Here is a 26,415-nt window from a genome sequence, read left to right on the forward strand (position 1 = left end):
AGTACCTCTCTCCCCTCGAGCAGGCTCTTCCAGCCCCAAGAGTCCTTTTTTCACACATTCTGAGTTTGGGAGCATCATTGTATGGGACTACTGCTCTCAATTAATTAATGGCCGGGGTCATCTCTTTCTTAAGAATCCTAAGGATGGGCCAAAAGGTTCCTTTTTAATATTGTAAATAAGGATATATATTTTTAGTTGTAATGATGTATTTGTGAACTTCTCTTTTGTTAGTCGCGTAGGAAAGGAGGCAGCTAGCTCATGCCTTAGCTTTTCGTGGCTTTGATAATAGAATTCTCCACCAGAGATTGGTTAGTGAACCGTTAAGGTGTTGTTGTAATCATTTGTTAGAGTGTCATAATCATAATCATAGTTGGTGGTAAGTCCTTAGTTTCTAGGTCTAAGGGTATTGTTCTTATTTCTTAGTTGGTCTGTTTGTGTCTGGCTTTTCTCTTGTTTTCTCTTTCCTTTGAATGAATTGCTTTTTTCACTTTTATTTATTTTTTTAATTCTTATCCGTGCACTACACACTACACTACAACAAATAGGGTGGGGTAAGGTTCAAAATATCGATACGTATTAATCTATATCGGTTGATATGTATCATTTCGAGAGCTTCTCGATATGTTCTTATAGAAAATGTATCGGGGTTCTGACCGATTTAAGGGGTGGAAAAGTCTTAAATCTATTTTCTTAAATCAATTAAAAAAAAAACACTATTAATATCACCCAATACACCTCTACCAACATATCAAAAATATAGATATTTAAAACCTTGGGATGGGGTGGGGGCATTTTTTGTCTCTCTCCATCATCGATTCCAGCACGCATTACGCCCTTTATATTGACATCAGATACCTAGATTCATGAGCGTTCCCGCAAAAGGTAGGGAGAGGCTTTTAGTTCCACTTTATGCATCAACACATGACATGATTTCCCACAAGATTAAGATTCATGTTTTGCTTTGTGCAAACAAGTTGGGTCCTCCATGGTTTCCTAGGCAATGGCTAACATCTATGAAAGCCTAACGATATCCAAACCACACATCTCATGGGTCTCACCCCAACAAACCCCGGTCCCCTTTAAAAAACTTACTCCTACTAGCAATGCCATTTGATTACTTTGTCTGGTAATTCTCTTCATTTGAATTATAATTTACAAGACCAAATTCGCCGCCTCTTTGGAAGTGTTATATAAAAAATTATTTGTGTATTTTAAGCTTACTTACGTTAGCAAGCATCTATGTTTCATTTGATGGAAAATAAGTGAGAAAAGGTTTGAGCGAAGGTTTCTCAATAAAATTTGATTCGTTTATATTCTAATCCAATCTTGGTTTTATATTGAATGCAAATTGAATTGAAGTTACAATTGCCTCGGAGATTGAATGTGCTGAAAAGACATGACATTTAAAAAGGCTTTTCTCCTCCCATCGAAATTTGATAAAAATCTACCTAATTGGTTATTTGATTTTAATGATGATGACGTTATACGTAGGTGAATAAATGGGTGGATTTTATCCGAATCGAATGGAATTGACTTTGGACGGATTCGATGAATTAGATTTGGTTGATGTTTGGTGGAGACTGCTTTGGAATCAAATTTGCTTTAAAATAAATGTTAAATATTTTTGGAATGTGAAGATTTAAATGTTATAAAAGCCATGGTTTCACTTGAATATTGAATTATTTAAGTGATTTGAGTCATTTCATCATTTGTTTTCATTTTAATATTTAAATGTATACAAAAAATAATATAAAAGTAATATTTACCATTATTTAGATAATCAAATCGGATCGGGCAATTGAATCGGAGTAAGTTTGGTTATTGGGGTATATAAGTGGAATTTTAAAATGTTGTTAATAAGATTTAAACTTAAGACCTCTTATTTTCACAAATTACTTAATGACCACTAATCCACCTTTGTACTTATGCTAATTAATGACTATTTATTGTATATATTGTATTATTATACACATATTTTAAAGAAAATGTAAGTTAAAAGGTTTATATAGTATTTATATGACCCATAGTATATTTATGTAAATGCCACATCATCACGATTCGACCCTGGTTGAACCTATGACCCGTGAACCTCTCCCTTCTCCGATTCTCTGGACATTGATAGTTACAAAATTTAAATTTAAATTATATGTTTTAAACCTTATAATATGATATTCTACATATTAAAATATTCAATTTAATCAATGAAGATAATATAAGTTTTAAACTATATAAAATGCTTTTTTTCCTAAAAGGGAAAAGTAAAAGAATGAACACCCATGGAATCGACCTCAAAACCACCAAGACTAGAATCAACCCTAGAACCGACCTTCATAGGGTAGGTTTTAGTTCCAAAAACTTGGAACAAGGTTGGTTCTAGATTTTTCCATGGAACCGAACCAAACCAATCCATGCTCACCCTTAGTTATAAGTTTTTTTCGATATCATAATCAAATCCTCTTACTAGAGTTTCTCCTTCAAACAAGTGGCATTTTGTTTTCTTGAGAGCATTTCAAAAGCGATTATTCCTACTTTCAAATAAAATCTTTATTCATGATACATTTCTTGGTACATGTGTCTTTTCACTCAAGAAAAACTATAAACTTAAAATGGTAGTTAACTACACTCTCAAAAAGTTCAGGGTAATTAGCTCCATTAAAAGGAAAAAAAAAACTCATTTCAAATAATGTAGGTTCATAAAATGAATTATTATTTAAAAATAAAACAAACTTGATCCAATCTAATAAATGAAATAACAAATTTATATACAAAAAATATCAAATAAAATAAAGACCTAAGCTTAAAACATAAAGACTGGACATCAAACAAATTTATTACATGAATGAAAAATATCAGAATATATGACAATTTATTAAAAACCATGAGATTTAAAACAAATTTATTAATAGATAAAATTTAATTATATCGAATTGAATCGAATAATACAAAATCGGTTAAGGGTGGATTGATATAAGATCCAATTATAAAGTGATCGAATTCAGATATGCTAGGATCAAATTCAATTTTGAGAATTCGGACAATCAGATACATTTGCAGTTCCAATTTTCTGTCAAACCAAACACAGCAAGGGATTCATTTAATGCGGAAAGAAGTATTGTAATCTTTGCACCATTACTTTTGGTCATTGTCTTCCCTCCGACGAGAAGGCTACTTGCTACATTTGTTGGAAAATGTATTAACACCACTTGACGGCGATAGCGAGACATGGAAACTTCACCAAAAAAAAAAAAGAAACTAGGGCCCTCAACAACACCCTCCCACCATACAAATTCAACAAAAAAAAAAAAAAAGACTAGTTGTTAACTTGTTACAGAAGACTAGAGCTCCGGCGACTGATCATCGGAGTTGCTATTTACAGATTGTCTGCCAGTGAGATGTCTATAACAAAGAAACCATTAAAAATCGATTATGGGTTCTCCGATTGTCAGATTCCTCTGCACTGTCCAGGGCAAGTTAAAGAGCTTGGCTGTGATGAATTTGAAGATCTTGTTCACATTTATGTTGTGGGTGGCACTCGAAAAGAAGAGCGTCGCTTTCATAGCCCGCGCATAAGCTCTTGCCTGATCGAAAACAACAAAACTGAACATGTTAAATTCAAATTACAACAGTGAAAAACTCCTGGCAAAATCTGGTGCTGTCTTGTCCAAAAGTTGGTATATGTCGAGATTTAATTTTAATCAAATATACATGTTAATTGACAAAGCAACCGATTGTTTAGATTAGAAACACAATCACCAAGTTGGATACCCAACACTGTTGCTAGAAATATGAGAGAGAGAGAGAGATTCAGAGCTTTGTCCTTGGTGATGGGTGTGCCTGATGTTTGTCTTCTTGAGTCTTAGCTTAGGATAAGTTAAAGATGATGGGGGTGTCTCCGAGTCGTGAAAATCCTTTATACTCCACAGACGTACGTGACGAACCCACGAAAATCCACTTTTTCTACATTTCCCATCTTTTCATTTGCTCGGACCCATTCAAATGGGTGAACTACCTTCCATTGAATAGAGCTCAAAGAAGGTAACTCATTAAACAAGGTTGGGACCCTCCAATTGAATAACTCAAAGGCTTTGTTGGGGTGAGAGTACATTTTACGGGACAAGGTAAAATAGGGTCCATTCAAGATCAATGACCTATTTTTCTTTGGTTTTTCATCCATTCATTTGTTTCGAGACAAGACTATGTAGAGCTAATTGTCCGATTTGATGATCAGGGATCTAGAAATTTTACCTGGGTCACTATTGTCCTCTGGAGATCTGGAGGAAGATAGATGAAATCATCAAACTTGGTCCCAATTAGTATAGGAATCGCAGTCTACAAAGTAAAACCATAACCGGGAATCAATTTACAGAGCTGAAGAAGTAACATACATAATCCCTGTTCATTGTTTAGCAGCTGCAAGAATGGTGAAAATTCAATAACCACGACCCTTGTACAATGGGGTGTCTGTTCAAATATGTTCTCAGAAATTTAACTAGCGAAGTACAGAGACATATTCCTAATCACGCCTAATAAATGCTTCTACAAAATGGGTCTTTATAAAATTATCAGATAATCTCAGGCCTCATAACCAAGGCCATTTGCTGCAACCTGTTGATTCTACAGACCCAGTTGGAAATAATTAAGAAATAAAACAGAAAATGAAGGGGCAGGAGTTTAACTACCTGATTCCATTTCTTTGCCTCTTGATACCAGCCTATAACACTGCAATCATGAAAAGATAATCCATAGTTTTTCAATCAACATCTCAATAAGCAGTGAGAAACTTGCACTTTTACTACACAAAAGGAATCAAGAACTAGCTCATATTAACTCAACCCATATATTTAGAAATCTTTCCTTTTTTCCAGTGGTAATTAGAACTGAAGAAGAAGAAGAACAGAGATGACAAGCAGAGACTGAAAATAAGAATGGTTCTCGGAAAAGTTCAGAACGAACCTGTTTAGAGTACATCGACTAGTAAGATCAAACATAAACAAAATCGCTACTGCATCTTTACATGCAATTGGGACATGGTCAAGAGACTGATGATCCCCTGCATCCAAAAGTTCAGAAAATCCATTCAAGACTAATGACCCATCTTTAGTATTTATCTAAGAAGGGAAAAAAAAAAAAAAAAAAAAAAAAAAAAAATATATATATATATATATATATATATATATATATATATATATATATATATATATATATATATTTTCGACATACCTCCTACATCCCAAATACCAAAAGCAATCCTTGCACCTCTAACAAACGATATCTTATCCATCAAGTTCAATCCCGCCATCTGCAAGCTTCTCTGTTCTTGCCCTTCTCCTACATACTTAATCTGCACCAGACAGAAAAAAAAATGGAAGTATCAACCCCACAAAACAAACGAAAACTAAGATAAACTCGAAGTGAAAATGTACTAAAACTGAAAACCCATGAACATAGATGAATTCCAAAACAGAGTTCCAATAAAGAACCAAGAAAGAAGAAAATAATAGATACTCACAACGAAGCTAGTTTTCCCAATCTGACAATCACCCAAGACGCTAATCTTTAGACTCACCAAGTCCGAATCCATATCATAATCGCTGGAAGTCGATACCCGTTCCCGTAACACCATATCGCTCTCGTTAGTGGTCGGAGACGGGGAAGTGAGGCCGCGCGGTAACCGCCGGTACCTGGGTGGCTTCCCCAAAGAACACATAAGAATTCGGTCCCATAGGAATCGAAAGAATCTGCGGAACAACACAACTCGGTCGAGAAGCCTCCATTTAACGTTGAAGTGGACGATTTTCCCGCAAAGCTGAGTCATACTGGTCATGCCCTCCCTCAAGACTCCCTCTCAGCCATGAAAACGGAAAACTCCTTGGCTGTATCAAAATTTCGTTCCCTTCTGGTTTATCCTTTATTTTGTTAGGTATTTTTGGGAATTCTTTTCTCTTCCTGCCTTTCAAGTTTCAATCACACAGAGCAAGCGTAAAACGGGAAAGGTTGACCGTTTTTTGGAGAAGGCCAACGACGACACATCGAGCTGGATTGGACTTCGCACCCGCACCGAAGCAGTCCAAAATGCCGGCCTCTTTGGTCTTCTTGGGCTCCACGTTCACGCTGGCCGGCTGGGTGGTCTTTAAAATGATTTGGAGGCTTTGTCAAGGGCGTTTTCGTCAACGTGAATAATCAGTAACGGCTAACACCACAGACCTTGTCGACCCACGTACAGCAGTCGTCAATTTACGGAGAGCAGTAGCACAAGCGTCTCGTGAATTACGATAGATTTACATCCAAACAAGTTTCTCAGAACTCAGAAGATTTTATCTAGTGCATTGAATCTATTCAAATCAAGTGGGTGTGACCTGTTAGAAGTAGTAGATCTTTTGATCAGCGGCAAGAGGTGATCAAGGTAATGCCCGATCGAGAGGATGTAGGAACAGCTAAACATGGGTGTAAAGTATAAAGCGCTCGTGTGTATAAACTTTGGAGGGAAATTGGTACAAAGAAAAAGAAAAAAGTAAATAGCTTTTGGAATCAAAATCAAAAGAAAAAGAAGAAAAGCTGCAAACACCGTGTCACATTGACACATTAACCCTTCTTGCTTTTTCCTGCCCGAATATTTATTAAATTGAATAATAGTTAAAAATATAAAAAGGTGAACGTGAACGTGATGGAAGGTTCCAACTTCCAAATCTACCTGCCCTGGAAAAGGGGGACTGGTCCTTAGAACCACTAAAACGACCCATGGTTTGTGGTTAGTGGTTACTTATGAAACGGATCGGATCCTGTATCAGTAATTCGTGGTCAGATTAGAACTGTTTATGGGCCGGGCCGTGTTTTTTCTCTATATTAATATAATTACATTCATGCTGGAACCCGAACCTGGCCCTCATATAGAGAGGCCAAAGCTCCATCAGAAAATTGAGAAAAAAAAGATTTTTTTTTATTTTTATTTAATAATAAAATTCATTTATTTATTTTAAAAAATCTCAAAATTTAAAAGTTACTATGATTTGAGGAAAATAATATATTTTTTGTTATATAATATATGAATTACCAAGTTGGGCTCAGGGTTCGGGCTGGGTTTTCTTGGAAAGCTTGAGCCTGGGTAAAAAAATTGGGCTTGGTGTTTTAAGCCCAAGCCTTATCCCGCAGGCCTAAATTTATGTCTAAGCCTAATTAAAAACGAAATGGGCCGGGCTACTTGGCCCATAAACAAGTTTAGTCAAGAATAAGGCCACAAATGGTATCCGATTGGAATTTGGATTAGCTGAGTATTTTGGATTAGCTAATTAAAAACGAAATGGGCCGGGCTATGAAACCAATGATGAAGTTTTACGTTCATAATAAATTCATGGGTCCCACTGTAAAACGTGAAGGCCCTATGAAACATTATCATTGGTTCCACAGCTCGCAGCTAAAGCGTTCAGCTAAACCTTATTCATCTAACTGCCTGAATTTAAATTTTAATTTGGCCCTATTAATATAGGTCATCCAAATTCTATCGTTTATAATTGGATCAAATATGAATTCACCTTTATCCAATCCTGTATAATCTGGTTCAATTCAATTAAATATATATGCTCATATATACTTAAAGGGTTCTACGGTGATGCCAAAAAAGCATGATACAGGGAAAAGAAAAACTTATAATCAATCAGTTGGCATCTGAAGTGATAACCATGTTAGTTTTCACCAAAATTCATGAGAGGGGGTTGATGGGTCAAAGTCTTTCTGGTAACATGTCTTCACTATATCATAGGTTTTTCCATTTTTAAAATTGATATTATATCTATCAATAAATAAAGTTGCTTTAAATGGTGTATTTCCACTAAATTGTTATAGGGTCAAATTTCATACCACGAATTTTCAGCTCAATTTGTTCATAAAATATATTATAGTCATTTTTAGTTTATCTTATTAATAATAAATAAATTTTGATCAAATTTAATTTAATTTTTTATACTATTTAATATCTGATTATAATCTGAATTTGATTCGATATATCTGATCATACAAAGCAAATAAAATTTAAATATACTAATATCCTATTCAATTCGATCCGTTGGCAAAGCTCAAGACTTCAAGAGACAAGAACCCGCCCGTTGATTCATATGGATTTGGATGCACCCGATCCACAACAGAGAAGGGATGAATCTGGATAAAGAAAGGCAAATGGGGGTAATGGGACCCGAGAGACATAATTGCAAGAGTATAAAAGTAATAAACCAACACTGAACACGCAAGAACAGAACACGGAACAAATTAGAATAATAGTAACGCGTAGAAGGGAGATGATGATGAGATGGGGTGGGGAAGGAACATAGTAAAGTTGAAGGTTGGTACCAATTACAATTACCAAATTGAAATTAAGTAATGTTAAAAGAAATAGAATGGTTGAGGAGGGTTCATGTGGATGTTGTCAAGGCATTTGGACACATGGGCGGAAAAAGAGGATAAGGAATATAGCTAGGGTGGGTTTGGTTCATTCTCATTGAAGTATGTGCCCAAAGGCCGACGAATGACGAATCACAGGTGTCCTCACATGGAATGAGGGTTGGAATAGGCCCGGCTCAAGAGTGAAGAGTAATTGATTGTAACTTTAAAGTTGTAATTGAATCAATTTGATCAGTGATGGGTCATCAGACAGTCCTAGGCCAGTGGCCAGAATGAGACTTACTTTGATACCCGGGCCGGGATAACCAAAAGGGTCGAGACTCGAGAGCGGCCGGTGTGGGTGGGGTCAATTCAAATCCGGGCCACCAACCTGGTTGAACCCGGCTTGAGATGAAATGATGCAATTGGCAGAAGTGTCGGCATCTGTCGGCAATGAGTCACACTGGCCAGAAAATCAGAAATTGTGGCGTAGGAACTCTAGAAGACGGGCTTTGTCATGACATAGAAAGAGGGTTTGATGAATTTTGATTGAAATAACAAACAAAACAGAAAAAATCATTTTGGACAGAAGTGTCTGCTACATCCACCACCCCCACCACTCGAATAACAAAACAAATGATTATTATCAACTTAATTATATATACACAACGCCATACAATAAGAGAAGGAGATTCTTTGAGTCAAGAAGTCCTACATGATAATGCCTCGGTTAGCGGCTGCAACATGTATTGAACTGCTGTCTTAGGTTCCATAGAAGAAGAATAAAAAGTCATTCGGAGACCTCATTTGATCTATTAGGTTGAATTATTGGTCTTTGGCGTAGTATTAAGGTCGGTTGGATCAAGTGTTTTAGCGTTTTTAATAATTATTACCTTTAAATTTTAAATTTTTAATACAAGGTATAAATGGGTCTATACATGCTTGCTTACACTTTAAGCCCAATAGGTTTTTATATGAATCTCCATTTGTTCCAACTTAAAATGGAAAAAAAAAAAAAAAAAAAACTGTCCCTTTTACAAAATAAAAATACTTAAAAGGATTGAGGTGGGAGAGTGAGATGGATTGAAGGCTGCCAAACCAAGCCAACCCTACACGTATTATTGGGGTTAAGGTTGGGAGTGAAGTTCAGTTTGACTAGCGTCCCAATTTGAGGAGTGGAAGGCACCTGGTCCAAAGAAAAAAACAATCAATCTACTTTGTTTTGTTTCACTTTCACATGCGACCTAGGCATCCTTAGCCAAGTTGAGTTGTAAACAATTGTCAAAGAAAGCAGCACCAATTATGCTGCCAACAGCAGCATACAGAGAACATCCACTGTACCAATTTATTAAAACATACATCCTCCCATAAATTAACAAACGTACCTTAACAGAATATTTAGAAAACGAGTTTGTCTATTTTAATTGCGCTAAACTAAATAAAACCTGGCCTAATTATGATGCCCCTAGAGCCTAGATGGAGCACAGGAGCAGAATGGAGGAGAAAAACAGCGACTGTGGGCCCTATCCCTATCTAGTTATGGATTTAGCAGGGACTCATGGGCCCTAATGTTGAAAATCAACTCAATTGGGTACAGCCAAGATAGGTGAACCTTGCCCCTTGGGGAGTAGGCCACCTTCAACTTCGCAAATTTGGCCAGAATCTGAGTTCGCAGGTAGTGGTGATCATTTTAAGCCTGGCCTTGTCCGGAAATTCCGGGCTTGGCCTTGCTTTGTATTCAGGCCCGGCCAGGCCTGGTCCAAAACTTTAGGACCATCCTGCAGTTATTTATATACATTGATTAAACATAAGGTATATTTATGTGTTGTTTTTATTTTATATTTAATATTGTATACATAAAAGTACAATATAAGTTTCATACATATATTATTTGTTATTAAATCATGATCCATGATCATCAGAGTTTGGCAAAGTTTTATTGCCCAACTGCTAATCTGACACAACTCTCCTTTTGTCTAGGCTTGGGACTACAAGGGTGTCAATTGGACTGGATTTGGTCCAATTCAATCTAGTCCAATGTGAGTCCATTACAAATGGATTAGGTCCAATCTAATTCAATGAATATTTTGGACTATTTTGGATCAGTCCAATTCAATGTTTGGACTGTCCAATCTGTTCAAATTTGTTTTAGTTTAGATTAATTCTAAGCCAAACCTGGTCCATTAACACCTATATCTTAATCTAACCTAATCCAATATAAATTCATTATGGATGGACCAGGTCCAATTCAATCTAGTCCAGTGTGAGTCCATTACAAATGGATTAGGTCCAATCTAATTCAATGAATATTTTGGACCATTTTGGATCAGTCCAATTCAATGTTTGGACTGTCCAATCTGTTCAAATTTGTTTTAGTTTAGATTAATTCTAAGCCAAACCTGGTCCATTAACACCTATATCTTAATCTAACCTAATCCAATATAAATTCATTATGGATGGACCAAGTCCAATCCAATCCAATAAATACTTTGGACCATTAAATCTAGACCATTCCAATTCAATATGTCTTGTTAGTCCATTCAATCAATCCAAATTGGTTTTGGTTTGGACAAGGTCCAATTCAAAAACCAGTCCATTGACACCCCTACTTGGGACCAGAAGTGTAAGAGAAACAGAAAGCTAAGGGAAACATGTATTCAACAAAATTTTCACTTTTTTTTTTATTTTTTATTTTATTTTTGTATGAAGACCATTACCCAATCTTGGTCCCAACTATCTAAGGTCTAGGGAGAAAAGGACCGAAAACAGACCTAATATTTGACATTTTTTTTGAAAGTGACTACTCTCAAACTCAAATCCACATTCTCACTCTTGTTATCTCAAGATTTTACCAATAATAAAACAAGCAATGTGCTATGTACTAGTATTTATATAATTTATTCACAAATAGAACAATATTTTATATTATAATATATATTAACAAAATACATTCCCATGTTTAAAAAATAATATAATTTCTATATAAAATGTTTATTTCTGTATTTAAATAAATTCATCATATAATAAGGTTTCAGTAAAATTCATAAATACATATATGATGTATCATTCACTTCTTTACTAACAATAAGGAGTTTGAACTTAGGCTAGTAAATCATTCAAATCATGTAGATTATAAATGAGACACCTACCCCTCTCTAGCCTTACAAGGCATACTCTTTCCAAGGGAGTGTTGTAAGGGCTACTATTTTTTTTTGGTGGGAACTGAAATTCATTTCAAAACAGAAAAAGCCAAACACTACAACAACCTGAGATAGGCATAAAGACAGAAAAAAAAAACTACAATAAAAGAAAACCAGAAATTAAACCTACAAACGATTACAGAAAGCTAAGTCCGAATTAACTATATTAGAGAGACAAGGGGCTAGCAAGACTACATTCAAAATCTCTTGAAAAGCCATATCTGGCCACTGTATGCGCTGCTTGGTTTGCTTCCCTCAGACAGAATTGAACTGTGAAGTTTCTTTTAGATGTAATTTCCTTTATATCCCTACAACAAAAGAGGATTTTCGGGTTTTCACAGCCATTAGCTTCATTTAGCCAATCAACTAAATATTTGCAATTGGATAAAAAATGAGATCTGATTTGTTCATTTTATCTGCAAAAACAACCGTCTTTAGGAGAGCTTGAACTTCTGATTCCAAAGGAGACAAAACTTTTGATTTCCCAAAACCCGCACCCCAGCAGCACCCCAAATGGTCTCTGATAATGAAGCCAAAAGAAGCATGTCTAGAAGATTCCAAAAAACCACCATCAATATTAACTTTCATGATGCCTTGTTTTGGTGGAGTCCAAAAAACATCCTTCATGCTTTGACTAATCTTGGAAGAGTTTTCTGATTTCTACTGCCAGAGATGATATCTCTCCACTATTGACCTGCAAATTTGAGAGATGACAACAAAGGGTTTGGATTTTCAATTTCAAAATAAAACAAATTTCTATCTTTCCATATGCTCCATAAAACATGAGCAATGTCTGATAAATTTTCTAGATGAGTCTTTCCCAGATTGAGGAAGATATGCACTAACCAATCCTTAAAGCTTGGAAAGTTTTGACTATAATTTGGATTAATACCGACACCAGACCTCAACTAAATGCATCTTGATTTATCACATAGGAGTAGAACATGGGTAATTGTTTCTATTTCCTTTTCACATCTTCCACAAATATTAGAATCACCTAAAACCCTTTTTGCAAGATTTTCTTTAACAACTAAACCATTTACATAGCATCTCTAGAGTAAATGTTTAACTTTTGGTTCTAATGGAAGTCTCCACACCAAATTCCAAAATTTTTTAATTTGTGTGGAGTCTTCAAGAACTGCTTGGTTTTCTTCTTGCATTTGTTTAGTTAGGAAGTATGCTGATCTAACTGTGAATTTCCCATTTTTGCTACCTAGTCAGATTAATTTGTCATCCCAAGGGTTTGAGGGGATCTCAATGTTTAGAATTTCTTGGGCAAAACCAGTAGGTATAGTAGAATTTATCATTTAATCTTTCATTCTTCTACTCTCATGGTTTATTAGATCAGATACCCTTAAGTTCTCATTGTTTTGATGCCTTGGGCCCATTAATTTGAAACCATTTATGTTTGGGATCCAGGGATCCTCCTAAACTTTAATATTGGTTCCATTACCCACTTTCCAGCAAATGCCTTTTTCTAGAACTTTCCTCCCCTCTGACACTCCTCCAACCCCATGAAGGTTGACTTTTTAGTTTTGCGTGGGTGAAATGGTGGTCATGGTAGTACTTCTCTTTTAAAACTCTTGCCCATAAGCTTTTAGTCTTAGAACAAAGTCTCTAGGCCAATTTGGAGAGTAGAGCAAGATTAAAAGCTCTAGGGTCTCTAAAGCTTAATCCCCCATTTGATTTGTATTTGCAGATTTGATTCCAGTTTAACCATCTTATCTTTCTTTTCTACTATTGATCTCCCCACTAGAAAGATTTTTGCCTTTTTCCAAAGAATTGCAGATGCTCTTTGGGAGAAGGAAGCAAGACATAACATAAGTTGGAATATCTGTTAGGATTGATTTCATTAGGACCTCTTTTCTTGCTTGAGAAAGCAATGATCCTCTCCAACCCTTGGCTTTGTTTGATACCCTTTTTGAGATATGTCCAAAAATTTGGTTCTTTTTCCTATTAACAAGAGGATGGGATCCTAGATAAATAGTAGGCTTTTCTACTTTTTTAATTTTAAGAATTTTTGAAACCATATTTTTGAACTTAGGATACATGTTTTTGCTATAGAAGACTTCAGATTTTTGATAATTCACCTATTACCCAGAGGCTCTTTCAAAGAGGGAGATGACTTCTAGTAGAGCACTAACTTCCTTGGGATTTGCTTTAGAGAAAAAATAACTATCATCTGTAAAAAACAAGTGAGATATTGTTGGACCTATGTTGCATATTTTAATTCCAGAGAGCTCATTCTGGGTCACTTTTTCCTTTATTATAGATGAGAAAACTTTTGAGCACAGAAGGAAGAGGTAAGGGGACCAGGGGTTTCCTTGCCTTAGCCCTCTTTGAGGGTAAATTTTCCTTGATGGGGATCCATTTATTAAAATTTGATAGAAAATTGTGGATACACACTTCATGATCCAAGCATTAGATTTATTACCAAATACCATTCTTTGCATGGTTAACTTCAGAAAATCCCATTCAACTCTATCATAGGCCTTGCTCATATCCAACTTAACTGCCATGAAGCCTTGCTTAGCTTTTCTATGAGTCATATAGTGCATTACTTCTAGGGATAAATAGGCTTCATTTTGTTTACCAAAATTTTTGCAACTATTTTGTAAACAGTATTGCACAGACTGATTGGTCTAAATTAAGAAGCTTCTAGATTTTTGACCTTTGGAATTAGAGCTATGAAAGTTGAATTGAGATTTTTGTTCATTTCTCATGAGTTAAAAAAAGCTAGGACATCTTTTTCTATATCCTCCTTTATAGTCTCCCAGAAAGTTTGAAAAAATAAGTTTGGGAAACCATTTGGTCCCGGGCTTTCCTGGGAGCCATTTGGAACAAGGCTTCCTTAATCTCTTCTTCTGAGACATCTATTTCTAGGCTTTCACTGTGAGTTTCATTTAAAATTGTTTGGATGCCTTGCATGGCTATTTCCATATCTGTAGGCCTAGAAGATGTATAATTTCTTTGGAAATGATTTTCCATGATTTTTTGGATATTTTCTTGCCCCTCTATCCACTCTCCATTTTCATCTTTCAGTTTCAAGATTTTGTTTTTTGTTCTCCTTCTAATTGTTTGATTATAGAAAAACCTTGTATTTTTATTCCCAAACTTTAGCCAATTAGCCATAGCTTTTTGGGCCCACATGATTTCTTTTCTTTTTAACCATTCATCTAATTGTTCAATTTGATTTACTTTGGATTGATCATAATTAGATCCCTTTTTCTCCCTTTCCATAGTGAGTTCCCCCCGAAGATTCTCTATGCACACTTGGACTTTTCCAAATTCTTTATTGTTCCAATTTCTTAGGGTTTTACTTAGTAATTCACATTTTTTTGGAACATTGAAACCTATGTGGTCATTGTGATTTTTTGTCCAAACATTTTTTATTAACTCTGCACAGATTTTATGGGTGAGCCACATTTTTTCAAATCTGAATGGTTTCCTGATTTTAAAGGTTACTGGGTTTGTGTCCAAACAGATTGGGAGGTGATCTGAGTCATGGTTTATGAGGATAAAGATTTTTGCATTAGGATAATTTTCTTTCCACTATATATTACAGAGTCCCCTATCTAGATTTTCTTTGGTATTTGCTTATTTGTCCCTTTTATTGTTCCAAGTATATTTCCTTGTTCTTTTTTCTTCTTCTCAATATTCAAGAACCTATCATCTTCTTCTCCAACTCCATCTCTCAGCCATGGCCCGTATCCAGTCAAGGCTTTGGATTCGTCCAAGCATTGTTCCTTTATTTTGGTAGTTAAGGATTCCATTTGTTTGCTGGTATCTGTAGTATCTTTGCAAGCTCTTTTGAGGTGCCCCAACACTCCACACTTGTAACAGAAGATTGGTAAGTTCTCATACTGGAATGAGAACCAGCTTTCCTTCCCGTCCTCAAAGTTTCTCTTTGCTCCCACTTCAAGTGCTTTTGTAATGTCTATTTTCACTCTTAGTCTCAAACCTCTATTCCATTCTTCTTCTTCTTTTTTTTTTTTTTTCCTTCTTCTATCTTCTTCAGGTTTCATCTCCACCACCTCCCCAGCAGTCTGAGCCAGAAGAGCTCCAGATTCTTTGGTTCTGTAGGCCATTGGTACATTCAGAATTCTTACCCACATGTCCAGAGTGTTTAGCTTTACATCTGAAGGCAAGATGTCATCAGTATATTCTTTCAGGATGAGACTCTTTCACTACCCACGGTTCATCCCTCGTCACATTCTTTCCATCTTTTTCTCTAGAAAAGAAAATCCATAAAAGGTTTTCACTTGCTCGTTCTATCTGTATCTCCCCATTAACACACCACTACATGTTTTTGATTTGTTCTATTACTCCTGATACATTAAGGGGCTTATCCGAGATTACCTTTGCATAGAGACCAACCCTTTTTCAGAGTTCTTGATCAGTGCTTTTGGTTGTTCTTTCTCCTTTCCTGCTTCAGTAATCTCCATTGACTCTCTAACCGAACCACAGACAAGAGACTATCAGGAAAAACAGAAAACAATTTCTAAGTAAGATCACTTTTCTCTTGCAGCGAGATGATCAACAGCTCTCTAGCAGAGCAGCGCCTATTCAACATAGAGTTCTCCCTCAGCCGGAGCTCTCTTTGTTGGTAACTAAGCAATAAATTTTTTTCGTTGTAAAGGCTTCTCACATCTAAGATTACTATTCTGCTAAATCTATAAATATTTCATATAATGCTACTACTAATCTGTGCCTTGGATTGAGCATTAGGGCTGCAAACGGTATTCCATTGTCTGAATTCGGATTCAAATGGGATCAATTAAGGGTCATTTGAATTTGGTCTATTTATAATTGGACCAAATATGGGTCCACTCCCTATTCGATTTAATACAATCCAATTTGATTCTGTCTAAATATATATGCTCATATATATTTAAAAAAAATCTATTGTGTTTATTATTAAAATTGGCTTGGAAATTATGTTTTTACTATTGTCATTAAACCTGTTCATGGACAGGCTTAGCTTTTACCAAAATTTGAATGGGACTGACCCATGAATAGGTCTTAATTATCATAGGTTCAAGTTTAATAGAAGTAATTTTCAATTCAATTCGTTCATGAAATACAATATGAAAGCAAATTTTAATTCTTCTCATTAATAACATATGATATTTTGATCAGTTTTAAATTTAATTTTCTTATGCTATTCAATATCCATTGCAATATGAATTCAATATAAATCCGATGGACAAGATTCAAACATAAACAAATCGAATTTGAATCTACCACTACTCAATTCAAATCGATCCGGTTGGAGCCCCAAAATTGTGTGAGGCTGAGTAGGTCGGATGCAGACCACAGCACAGTTGATGCCCCCAGTGTGTCCCAGTCCTTGCAGTAGCCTACCAACCCAAAGGTTGCGTATTCATACAAATGGTTGGTAATCAATCTCCTCATGAAGTAATCTGTAAAATGAAAACCTTCATCCGACTTGAAACAGCTTCCGGCCTTGGACTCTTGAGATGGGCCCATATAATATGACTGGGCTGTTAGAAATTAGAAGTAAAAGGGTCGCTTATTAACTTAACAAGAAGACCATGAATCAGCCAGGGCCCAGGACAGTCCATTTGCCTCTGTTTTCTTCCATTTTAATAAATAGATGATGACTGGTTCTTTATATTTAAGAAAGTAGAGCTTGTGGGGTAGTGTCTTTTAAAGTAAAACACAATCCTGTTTCACTTCACAACTAAGGGTAAAACTTTCTTTTTGTTCAAACTGTCAAAGATAAAGGTGGAAATGTATATTCAAGTTTAATTGCAAAACTCAGGGTATGTATAAGGGGGTATTATAGTATAGGTGATAGTTTGGGATAATACATTCTGAAAAGTGAAAACCAATAGATATATTTTTTACGGAAATAAACTACAAATTTGTTTTTATTTCATGTTTCAGTATATATAAGCTATGCTCAATGCAATGGCCAATAATGCTTCAAATTGGGTCTATTGGACTATCAGGGCAAGGTTGGGACCGTTTGGGCCAGGTCCAAGTCTTCGTGTTCTCTTATTGCTTTGTGATAGAGTTTATTCTGACCTGGCCCAAACCAGAACGACCAATTGACAAGCCTAGCGTAGTCGCAACAGGTTTATGCAAGGTTTTAAAAACCGGACTGGACATGGAACCATTTTAGGGACTGGTTCTTGGGTTGAACGATCCGACCATCTGATTTGAACAAATGACCGGTTCTGATTTTAAAAAATAATTAAAATAAAACAACTAAAACCATTATCTGAATTGACGGTTCAACTGCTTAGATCAATGAATCACTAAACAAATCAATGATTTTTGGCCCAAAACAGGTTTTGGGGTGAAACAGAATCGATTGCCTGACCAATTCCCAAATCAAGTCTGACCATCTGGTCCAGTCCAGTTTTCAAAACCATGGTTTATGAAACCCTCTACTGCACATTGAGGAGGATTCCAGATTCGAGCTCAGAACCATGATTACCATGGTTATGGATAATTTCTTCTAGCAATTAGGGGGGCCTTCCTACTGTTAGACAGTTTTGTATGCCCTTAGGTTCAATCAAAATTGATGTACTTTATGAGTTTATTGTAAATGAATAAAAGTGCATATTTGATTGATGTTCCCTTGGTATGTTTCTGTGTAATACCCTTAAACTGGACACTTATTGAGACTCGTGTTAGTTTAGAATGTTCACAGCCAGTGGGTCATTCTGGGGAGACCTATCCAGACAAGGCTGACACTGTGGTGCCACCAAGTCGGTTGGGGTGGCTTGTCTCAGCTACCGGGGTGAGACCCTAGGCACATACAGTGTGGGATTAATTGAATCTTTGAACTGGACCAGATTTCCAGTATTGCCCTGGACCTTGGAGATTGATGGGAAAAACTGGAAAGTTACACCCGACCCCTAGACTCGATTATGATACTGCACTAGGTGTCGGATCGGGCTGTCTTTGATGTACCAATCAGTGAGATCCTTAGCGGGGGTCAAAACCTGGGTATGTTGGGACAATCCGAGAATTCATCTGAGTGGGTGATCATAGAGACAGGATCAGCCCCTTTGCGGACAAAGGTAATGATCGGGGATGCACTCTCACTATTGGAAACCAAGACTGCCGGCAACCAATTTCAACCGTTGAGATTTGTTTTGCAAAGTATATTTTATATGAGATATAAAAGTATATATATTATGGTTTCTAAAATGTTTGCAAAAAGGTTTTAATTCCCGGGATCCATATAACTGGAGAGTGCAACACTGTTCCTTGCAGCCGAGGGAGAGGTCCTCTCTTGTCGGGCAGTGTATGATCATTAAGGGCTGAGAGGTTAAGTGTAAGACCATTGAGGATAATGCCTGATGGGCTAATCTTGCATCTGCCCACAGTCCCTGGGTGTTACAAGGTGGCTTGGCCCAGGGACCACTTAGGGTAAGTGTTGGGCCCATAGAGCCCATTCGATGGGTTTCAGGGGGTGCACTGTCTTTAACAGTGTATTCGACCAGGCCTTGAAACAAAGGCTGGGCCGAACCCATGTGGCTGATGTGTAGATCAATGCTTGGGTCCCACGCCATACAAGGAAGCCCAACTGGGCAGCAGTTAGGAAGGTTAAGTGAGCTCATAAGCTTAATGGGCCTAAAGCCCATTACGAACTGGGCTATTTATTTAGTTAATTAAAGAGGCAAATTCTGAGATGGATTAGCAGATAGGATAGGGTCTTAATCCTATCCACTCAGAGAGTCCAGATCTGAATAAATATGATTCAGATCTAGAAACCTCCTAATGGGATTAGGAGAAAGCTAATCTAATCTGCAGATAAGATAAGGGTTTATCCTTATCACTAGAAGAGAAGGCTGATCCAAATATGATTTGGATAAGCAGCTCCTAATGGGATTAGGAGCTGATCTTTTAAGTTAACAAAAAGAAGGAGGGGGCGGCAGCCTTTGGAAGAGACACATCAGATCCTCTTTAGTGCTGAAATCAAGAAGAGAGAATTCTGCACCCTGCAAATACTCTCTTGCCGCCTCCCTGTTCTTGCCGCCCTGTTTGCCAGTTCAATCTCCAGTTGTAGGAGAAGCCAAGATTGGATCTTGATATCAGTTCTTTGAGAAAGGATTGAGAAGGAAGCTGTGCTCACATACCATTCCACTGATTCTTGCGAAGGACAGATTTCTTGGGGAAGAACACTGCTGATTCTGCTCCATCCTGCACTGCGCCATCTTCAGTGGGAGCAGTCTTTGGATCCTTCCTTGGGCGTGAATACCTTCGTTGGGAGATATTACTTCTCCGTATGAGGTATAATTCTCTCATATTCCTTTTGGTTCAGATCTGGTTCAGTTTAAGGTTCAAGAATGATCATTGAAAATATGATTTTCTAAGTAGGGAATGTGATTCCCAGTTGAAGGGAGAGAAAAATTTTTGAAATTCGCCCCTTATTTCACAATCTTTGGGCGTCCATGGGATGGATCTCTCATCCCTTCAGTGGTATCAGAGCCATGGTTCAAATCTTGAACCATTCTGTTTCAGATCTGAACCTGCGCAATTAGGGAGAAGGCGTTCTACCCAATTTGCGCAGATATGGTTTTTGGGAAATTTGTTCCCAAAACAGTTGGGCAAATAATCTGAAATTAATTTTAAATAAATCTAATTATCATTTAGAATTGTTCTTTATAATTTTCTTGATTTATGGGCTGTTCGTACAAGAGGAGATCGAATTCTTGGTTTGCGCAGGGAACCTGCGATTTTGCAGTTCTTGAATTATTTTGGGTCTGTAAATATTTTTTTTTTATTTTCTAGACTCAATGTATAGGTATTCGATCTGATGTAATTATTAATAGAAATAGGATTTCTATTTAATTTTATTTTGGATCGAAGATGGCGGCGTAGAAAAGGAGATTTCGCAGATTAGAGAAATGCTATCTGCGATTTGCAGTTTGTGAAACTGCATTCTGTGATCTAACCTCTGTTTTGCAGGAAGGATTGTGCGAACAGCCCTGATTGACTGATTCTTGTTTTTCCTTTTATTAGTGTTTAATTTCAGATTATTTTCATGAATTAAGGATTTTATTAAAAATCAAACCCTAGACCCATTCGAACCAAGATTGGTTCAAACTGTTTGGACCATTTCTAGGGTTTAATCAAGGCTGAAAGTCAGCCCTAATTTCCCACTAATGGGCCTAAGGATTGATATTTAATTAAATGGTTAATTCGGCCCAGCCTGTAAAGGCCCAGTTTTATATAGTTAAAACTGCAAAAGCCCATTTTAAAGGACAAAGCTATATGGGCCGAACTGGGTAACCCTAATTCAGCCCATATACCTAGATAATATTAATGGTTAATATTATGGAATTTTAACGGGCTTCCAATGGGCCTTACAGATAATTAATTGATTGGATCAATTTATCCCTGCATGTGATGTATGGATGTGTGATGTGCTGCGTACATGAGCCATAAGTACTTGGCCCATGCTCATTTGACAGTGGCTCTTGCGCACACCATGGCTGAATGCACATCATTTCCATGGTGTCCCTTTTGGTCATTGGATGATTTCTCTCAGTGGTGGGCCCCACACCTCATCAAGAGGTTGCGTGCGGAACCCTAGCCGATTCAAGGCCCACCGAAATCTGGCTTTATGAAAGTCAGTGGGAGCCACTTTGGTTTGACCTAAATCAAACTAGGGCGTAATTTTGTTCCCTCCAGCTAATATGAGTGCATGTGATAGGGAGATTCATATGATGAACTCTCTAAAGGCCTTCCATCATTAGCATGGGGATGGGTCCTTCAGTAATGAGGAAACGCACCAGAAAATGGGCTATCCATTTGCTGTTGGGCTTGTCTGAGTGTTTCATAAGATGATACGGGCGTCATAGACCGATGTGGGAGGGGCTTCACCAGAAAATGGGAATTCTCTCACGGTACCTTGGCGTTCACGAATATGATGGGTAAGCACTCACTGGACAGAAATGTTTACCTAAAAATGACTTTGAACCTTGTCTGACAGAGGCCAAAGGGAAAACTCATATGATGAGTGGATATGATCCTTCACAGAAAGGTGGTGGGGTTATGCAGCTGAAACAGTTGGCTCCATGCACCCTATGTGATTTCCCACATTTCCAGAGACAACCCGTAGTCTCCGTCACTGAGAAATGAGGGAAATCTCAGAGATGAATAAATGGAAATGGATCGTAGATTAAAATCCATATCTATGAAATGAACATGAATCAAATTAGGTTGTGGACTGATGTTTGCTCTTTTATCAGAAAATGGCAAACGGATCTTTTGCAAAACTGCTTGATGACAACAAGTTGAAGGGCCCAAACTATGCTGACTGGTACAGGAACCTTATGCTGGTCCTAGCTTCTGAGAAGCTGGACAAAGTGGCAAAGAATCCTGCCTTGGAGCGTCCGGGTGATAGGGCTTCTGAGGCCCGAAGGAGAGACTATCAAGAATGGGAGGAGAAAAACTCCCTTGCCCGGTGTTACATCATTGCCTCCTTGGACAACCCGATACAGAGGCAGTTCGATCAGATCGAACTTGCCAAAGACATATTGGACAGTCTCAGGACAATGTATGAAGAGTAGAATCATTCTACTCGATAAAAGGTCCTGAAACAGTTCATGACCGCACAAATGTCCAAGGGTCAACAAGTTCACGACCATTGTCTTCGGATGATGGGGTACATCAACGAACTGGAGGCTCTTGGATCCGGGATGGACCTTGCAACCTAGATAGATGCTATCCTTAACTCTTTGCCTCCTTTCTTTAATCTGTTCATCATGAACTATAACATGAACAATCTGAATGTCAGTTTACAAGAGCTCAACAATATGTTGCAAAGAGTTGAAGAACTGATTAGAAAGGATGAGCCTGTAGCCATGCTTGTTGAAGCTGGCAAGTCAGGCAAGAGAAAGAGGAAGGCAAAGAAGCCTTAGAAGAAAACCACTAAGAGCAAGAAGCAGAAGAAAGACAAAGCATCGGATGCCTGTCACTTCTGTAAGAAGACCGGCCACTGGAAAAGGAACTGTCCTGCCTACCTGGAATCCAAGAAAGGTAACTTCGAAACTTGTGTTATAGAAACCAATTTGTTGGTAGCTTCTGCATCCTGGTGTATTAACTCTGGGGCTTCAACTCATGCGTGTAACTCACTGTAGGGGTTCAAGGTTAGCAGAAGACTGAGTGAAGGAGAAGTCACACTCTACTTGGGGACTACTGCAACTGTTGCAGCCGCGGCCATAGGAACCGTGGAGTTAATTTTTAGAGAAGGAACAATTGTACTGAAAGACTATCTTTATGTGCAAAATTTAAGGAGAAATTTGATTTCTGTCTCAAAACTGTGTGCAAATGGTTATTCTGTCTTCTTTAGTAATACGATTACTATTAAAAGAAATAACAGATTCATCGCATACGGGGAACTGGAGAACGGTCTCCATGCTCTACATCCTTCTCTAGAAACTAACATAACCGAAACTACATCGGTTGAAATTCCTAAGAAGAGAGCTCGTGATACAGTTAATCCCACGTGTCTGTGGCATTATCGACTTGGCCACATCGGTGTTGACCGAATCACAAGGTTGGTAAAGGATGGTCCTTTGGATTTTCTAACTGTAGAAGATCTTCCCACTTGTGAGCCTTGCCTACAAGGCAAGATGACGAAACAACCATTTAACGGTAAGCCTGAAAGATGTACAGGCACACTTGACATAATACATACTGATGTATGTGGTCCCCTGAGTGTTAGGACACGAAATCAACACGTGTATTTCATCACCTTCATAGATGATTTTTCACGATACGGTTACGTGTACCTAATGAGACACAAGTCTGAATCCTTTGAAAAGTTCAAAGAGTTTAGACAAGAGATCGAGAAACAGTTAGGGAGAGAAATTAAGGCCCTTCGATCAGATCAAGGTGGCGAGTATCTCTCTGACGAATTCAGGGACTACTTAAAGGACAATGGGATAGTATCACAATTAGCTCCTCCTGCTACACCACAACTTAACGGTGTTTCGGAGAGGAGGAATAGGACCTTATTGGATATGGTCCGGTCGCTTTTCATACACTCAGAGTTACCCACATCCTTTTGGGTTATGCATTAGAGACTGCGATTTATGTGCTGAATCGGGTTCTAACCAAATCGGTTCTGAATACTCCATATGAACTTTGGACCGGAAAGAAACCAAGTGTCAGACACTTGAAGATTTGGGGTTGTCCAGCACACATTAAAAGAACGAGTGTAGACAAGTTGGAATCCAAGACTAGCCGTTGCCTATTTGTAGGCTACCCAAAAGACTCTGTAGGTTAACTATTTTATGACCCAAGTGAACAGAAAGTGTTCTGCAGTCGTAATGCACAATTCTTGGAAACCGACTATATCCTGGACACGCATCGTCAGGAAGTTGTTCTTGATGAGGAGAGCTCAGGAGCAGTGGGAGATGTCCCACAAGTTCCAGGTAGTGACCAATCTAGAAGATCCACTCGGGTATCCAGGCCACCAGTCCGTTATGGTTATGATCAGGATAGTTACCTGGTGGAAACCTTGACTAGTGAGGAGGATCCTGTGACTTTCATGGAAGCTATGTTGGACATAGATTCCCAGAAGTGGGTGGAGGCCATGAGAGCAGAGATGGACTCAGTGGAGACCAATGGAGTCTAGACTCTAGTAGATCCGCCCTCCGGGGTAAAAGCAATCGGTTGCAAATGGATTTACAAGAGGAAGAAGGGCCCCGATGGTAAGGTTGAGACCTTCAAGGCTCGTCTGGTGGCAAAATGGTACACTCAGAAAGAGGGCATCAATTATGAGGAAACCTTTTCGCCAGTGGCCTTGCTTAAATCCATTAGGATCCTGTTAACTGTAGCAGCATACCATGATTATGAGATTTGGCAAATGGATGTCAAAACTGCATTTCTGAATGGAGATCTTACTGAAGATATCTATATGCAGCAGCCGCAAGGCTTCATTGCTGCAGGTCACGAAAACATGGTATGTAAACTTAATAGATCTATTTATGGACTTAAGCAAGTTTCTAGAAGTTGGAACATCCGTTTTGACTCTATCATCAAATCGTTTGACTTCGAGCAGAATCCGAATGAACCCTGTGTTTACAGGAAGTACAATGGAGATAAGGTTACCTTCTTGGTTCTGTATGTAGATGACATTCTACTCATTGGGAATGATGTAGGTATGTTAACTACGGTGAAAGTATGGCTATCACAGCAATTCTCCATGAAAGATCTTGGAGAAGCCTCCTATATACTGGGTCTTCGACTCTATAGAGATAGATCGAAACGGATAATAGGATTATCCTAATCTGCCTACATTGACAAAATAGTCAAAGAATACAGCATGGAAAACTCCAAGAAAGGAAATATTCCTTTTAGGCACAGAGTCATTCTCTCCAAGAAGATGTCTCCCAAGACTTCTGAGGAGATTGATGGCATGAAAGACGTTCCCTATGCCTCTGCCGTAGGGAGCATCATGTATGCCATGCTGTGCACTCGTCCTGACATAGCTTAGGCAGTGAGTGTAGTAAGCAGATTTCAGGCCAACCCAGGGCAGGAGCATTGGACTGCTGTGAAAAACATACTTAAGTACCTTCGAAGGACAAAAGAGTTTTGTCTAGTATTCGACGGTAGTTCACTACAGATCCAAGGTATATAGATGCCGATTTCCAGTCAGACCCAAATGATAGAAAGTCTACATCTGGATATGTTTTCACGATAGGATCGTGTGTTGTTTCCTGAGTGTCAGCAAACAGGGGTCCTAAGTTACAAATTAATAGTCCACAACCCAAGCCGAGCGCATTGCCGTAAGTGAGGCTGCCTTATGAATGAAGGTGTTCATTCATGAATTTGGAATTCAGCACATCACCCATTCCATTGTTGTATGACAACACTGGACCTATGGGAGGATGATAGTAAGAGGTAGCATCAGCGGAGAATGTGGTAGACCCATTGACTAAGCCACTGACACAGAAAGTGTTTATGAAACATGTGGAAAGCATGGGACTCCGGCTAGTACCTGATTGGACCTAAGTGCAAGTGGGAGCTGTTAGATAGTTTTGTATGCCCTTAGCTTCAATCAAAATTGATGTACTTTATGAGTTTATTGTAAATGAATAAAATTGCATATTTGATTCATGTTCCCTTGGTATGTTTCTGTGTAATACTCTTAAACTGGACACTTATTGAGACTCGTGTTAGTTTAGAATGTTCACAGCCAGTGGGTCGGTCTGGGGAGACCTATCCTGACAAGGCTGACACTATGGTGCCACCAAGTCGGTTGGGGTGGCTTGTCTCAGCTACCGGGGTGAGACCCTAGGCACATACAGTGTGGGATTAATTGAATTTTTGAACTGGACCAGATTTCCAGTATTGCCCTGGACCTTGGAGATTGATGGGCAAAACTGGAAAGTTACACCCGACCCCTAGACTCGATTATGATACTGCACTATGTGTCGGATCGGGCTGTCTTTGATGTACCAATCAGTGAGATCCTTAGCGGGGGTCAAAACCTGGGTATGTTGGGACAATCTGAGAATTCATCTGAGTGGGTGATCATAGTGACAGGATCAACCCCTTTGTCGGACAAAGGTAATGATTGGGGATGCACTCTCACTGTTGGAAACCAAGACTGCCGGCATCCGATTTCAACCGTTGAGATTTGTTTTGCAAAGTATATTTTATATGAGATATAAAAGTATATATATTATGGTTTCTAAAATGTTTGCAAAAAGGTTTTAATTCCCGGGATCCATATAAGTAGAGAGTGCAACACTATTCCTTGCAGCCGAGGGAGAGGTCCTCTCTTGTCGAGCAGTGTATGATCATTAAGGGCTGAGAGGTTAAGTGTAAGACCATTGAGGATAATGCC

The 26,415-nt window shown here is 38.0% G+C and overlaps 1 protein-coding gene across 1 annotated transcript; it reads right to left on the reverse strand.

Moving 5' to 3' along the window:
- Positions 1-3,060: 3,060 nt before the first annotated feature.
- On the reverse strand, positions 3,061-6,104 carry LOC148878192 (septum-promoting GTP-binding protein 1-like). Its single transcript, XM_088950703.1, has 6 exons — positions 5,510-6,104; positions 5,221-5,341; positions 4,954-5,050; positions 4,680-4,719; positions 4,246-4,329; positions 3,061-3,578 (listed from the first exon to the last, which is right to left on the reverse strand). Exons 1-6 carry the CDS (start codon positions 5,822-5,824, stop codon positions 3,414-3,416), a joined length of 822 nt encoding a protein of 273 aa, XP_088806829.1. The 5' UTR covers positions 5,825-6,104; the 3' UTR covers positions 3,061-3,413.
- Between the last annotated feature and the right edge of the window lie 20,311 nt (positions 6,105-26,415).

This window comes from Nelumbo lutea, chromosome 1 (genome assembly GCF_056320005.1).
Source record: "Nelumbo lutea isolate HS-2025 chromosome 1, American lotus-T2T, whole genome shotgun sequence".
Lineage (NCBI taxonomy): Eukaryota > Viridiplantae > Streptophyta > Magnoliopsida > Proteales > Nelumbonaceae > Nelumbo > Nelumbo lutea.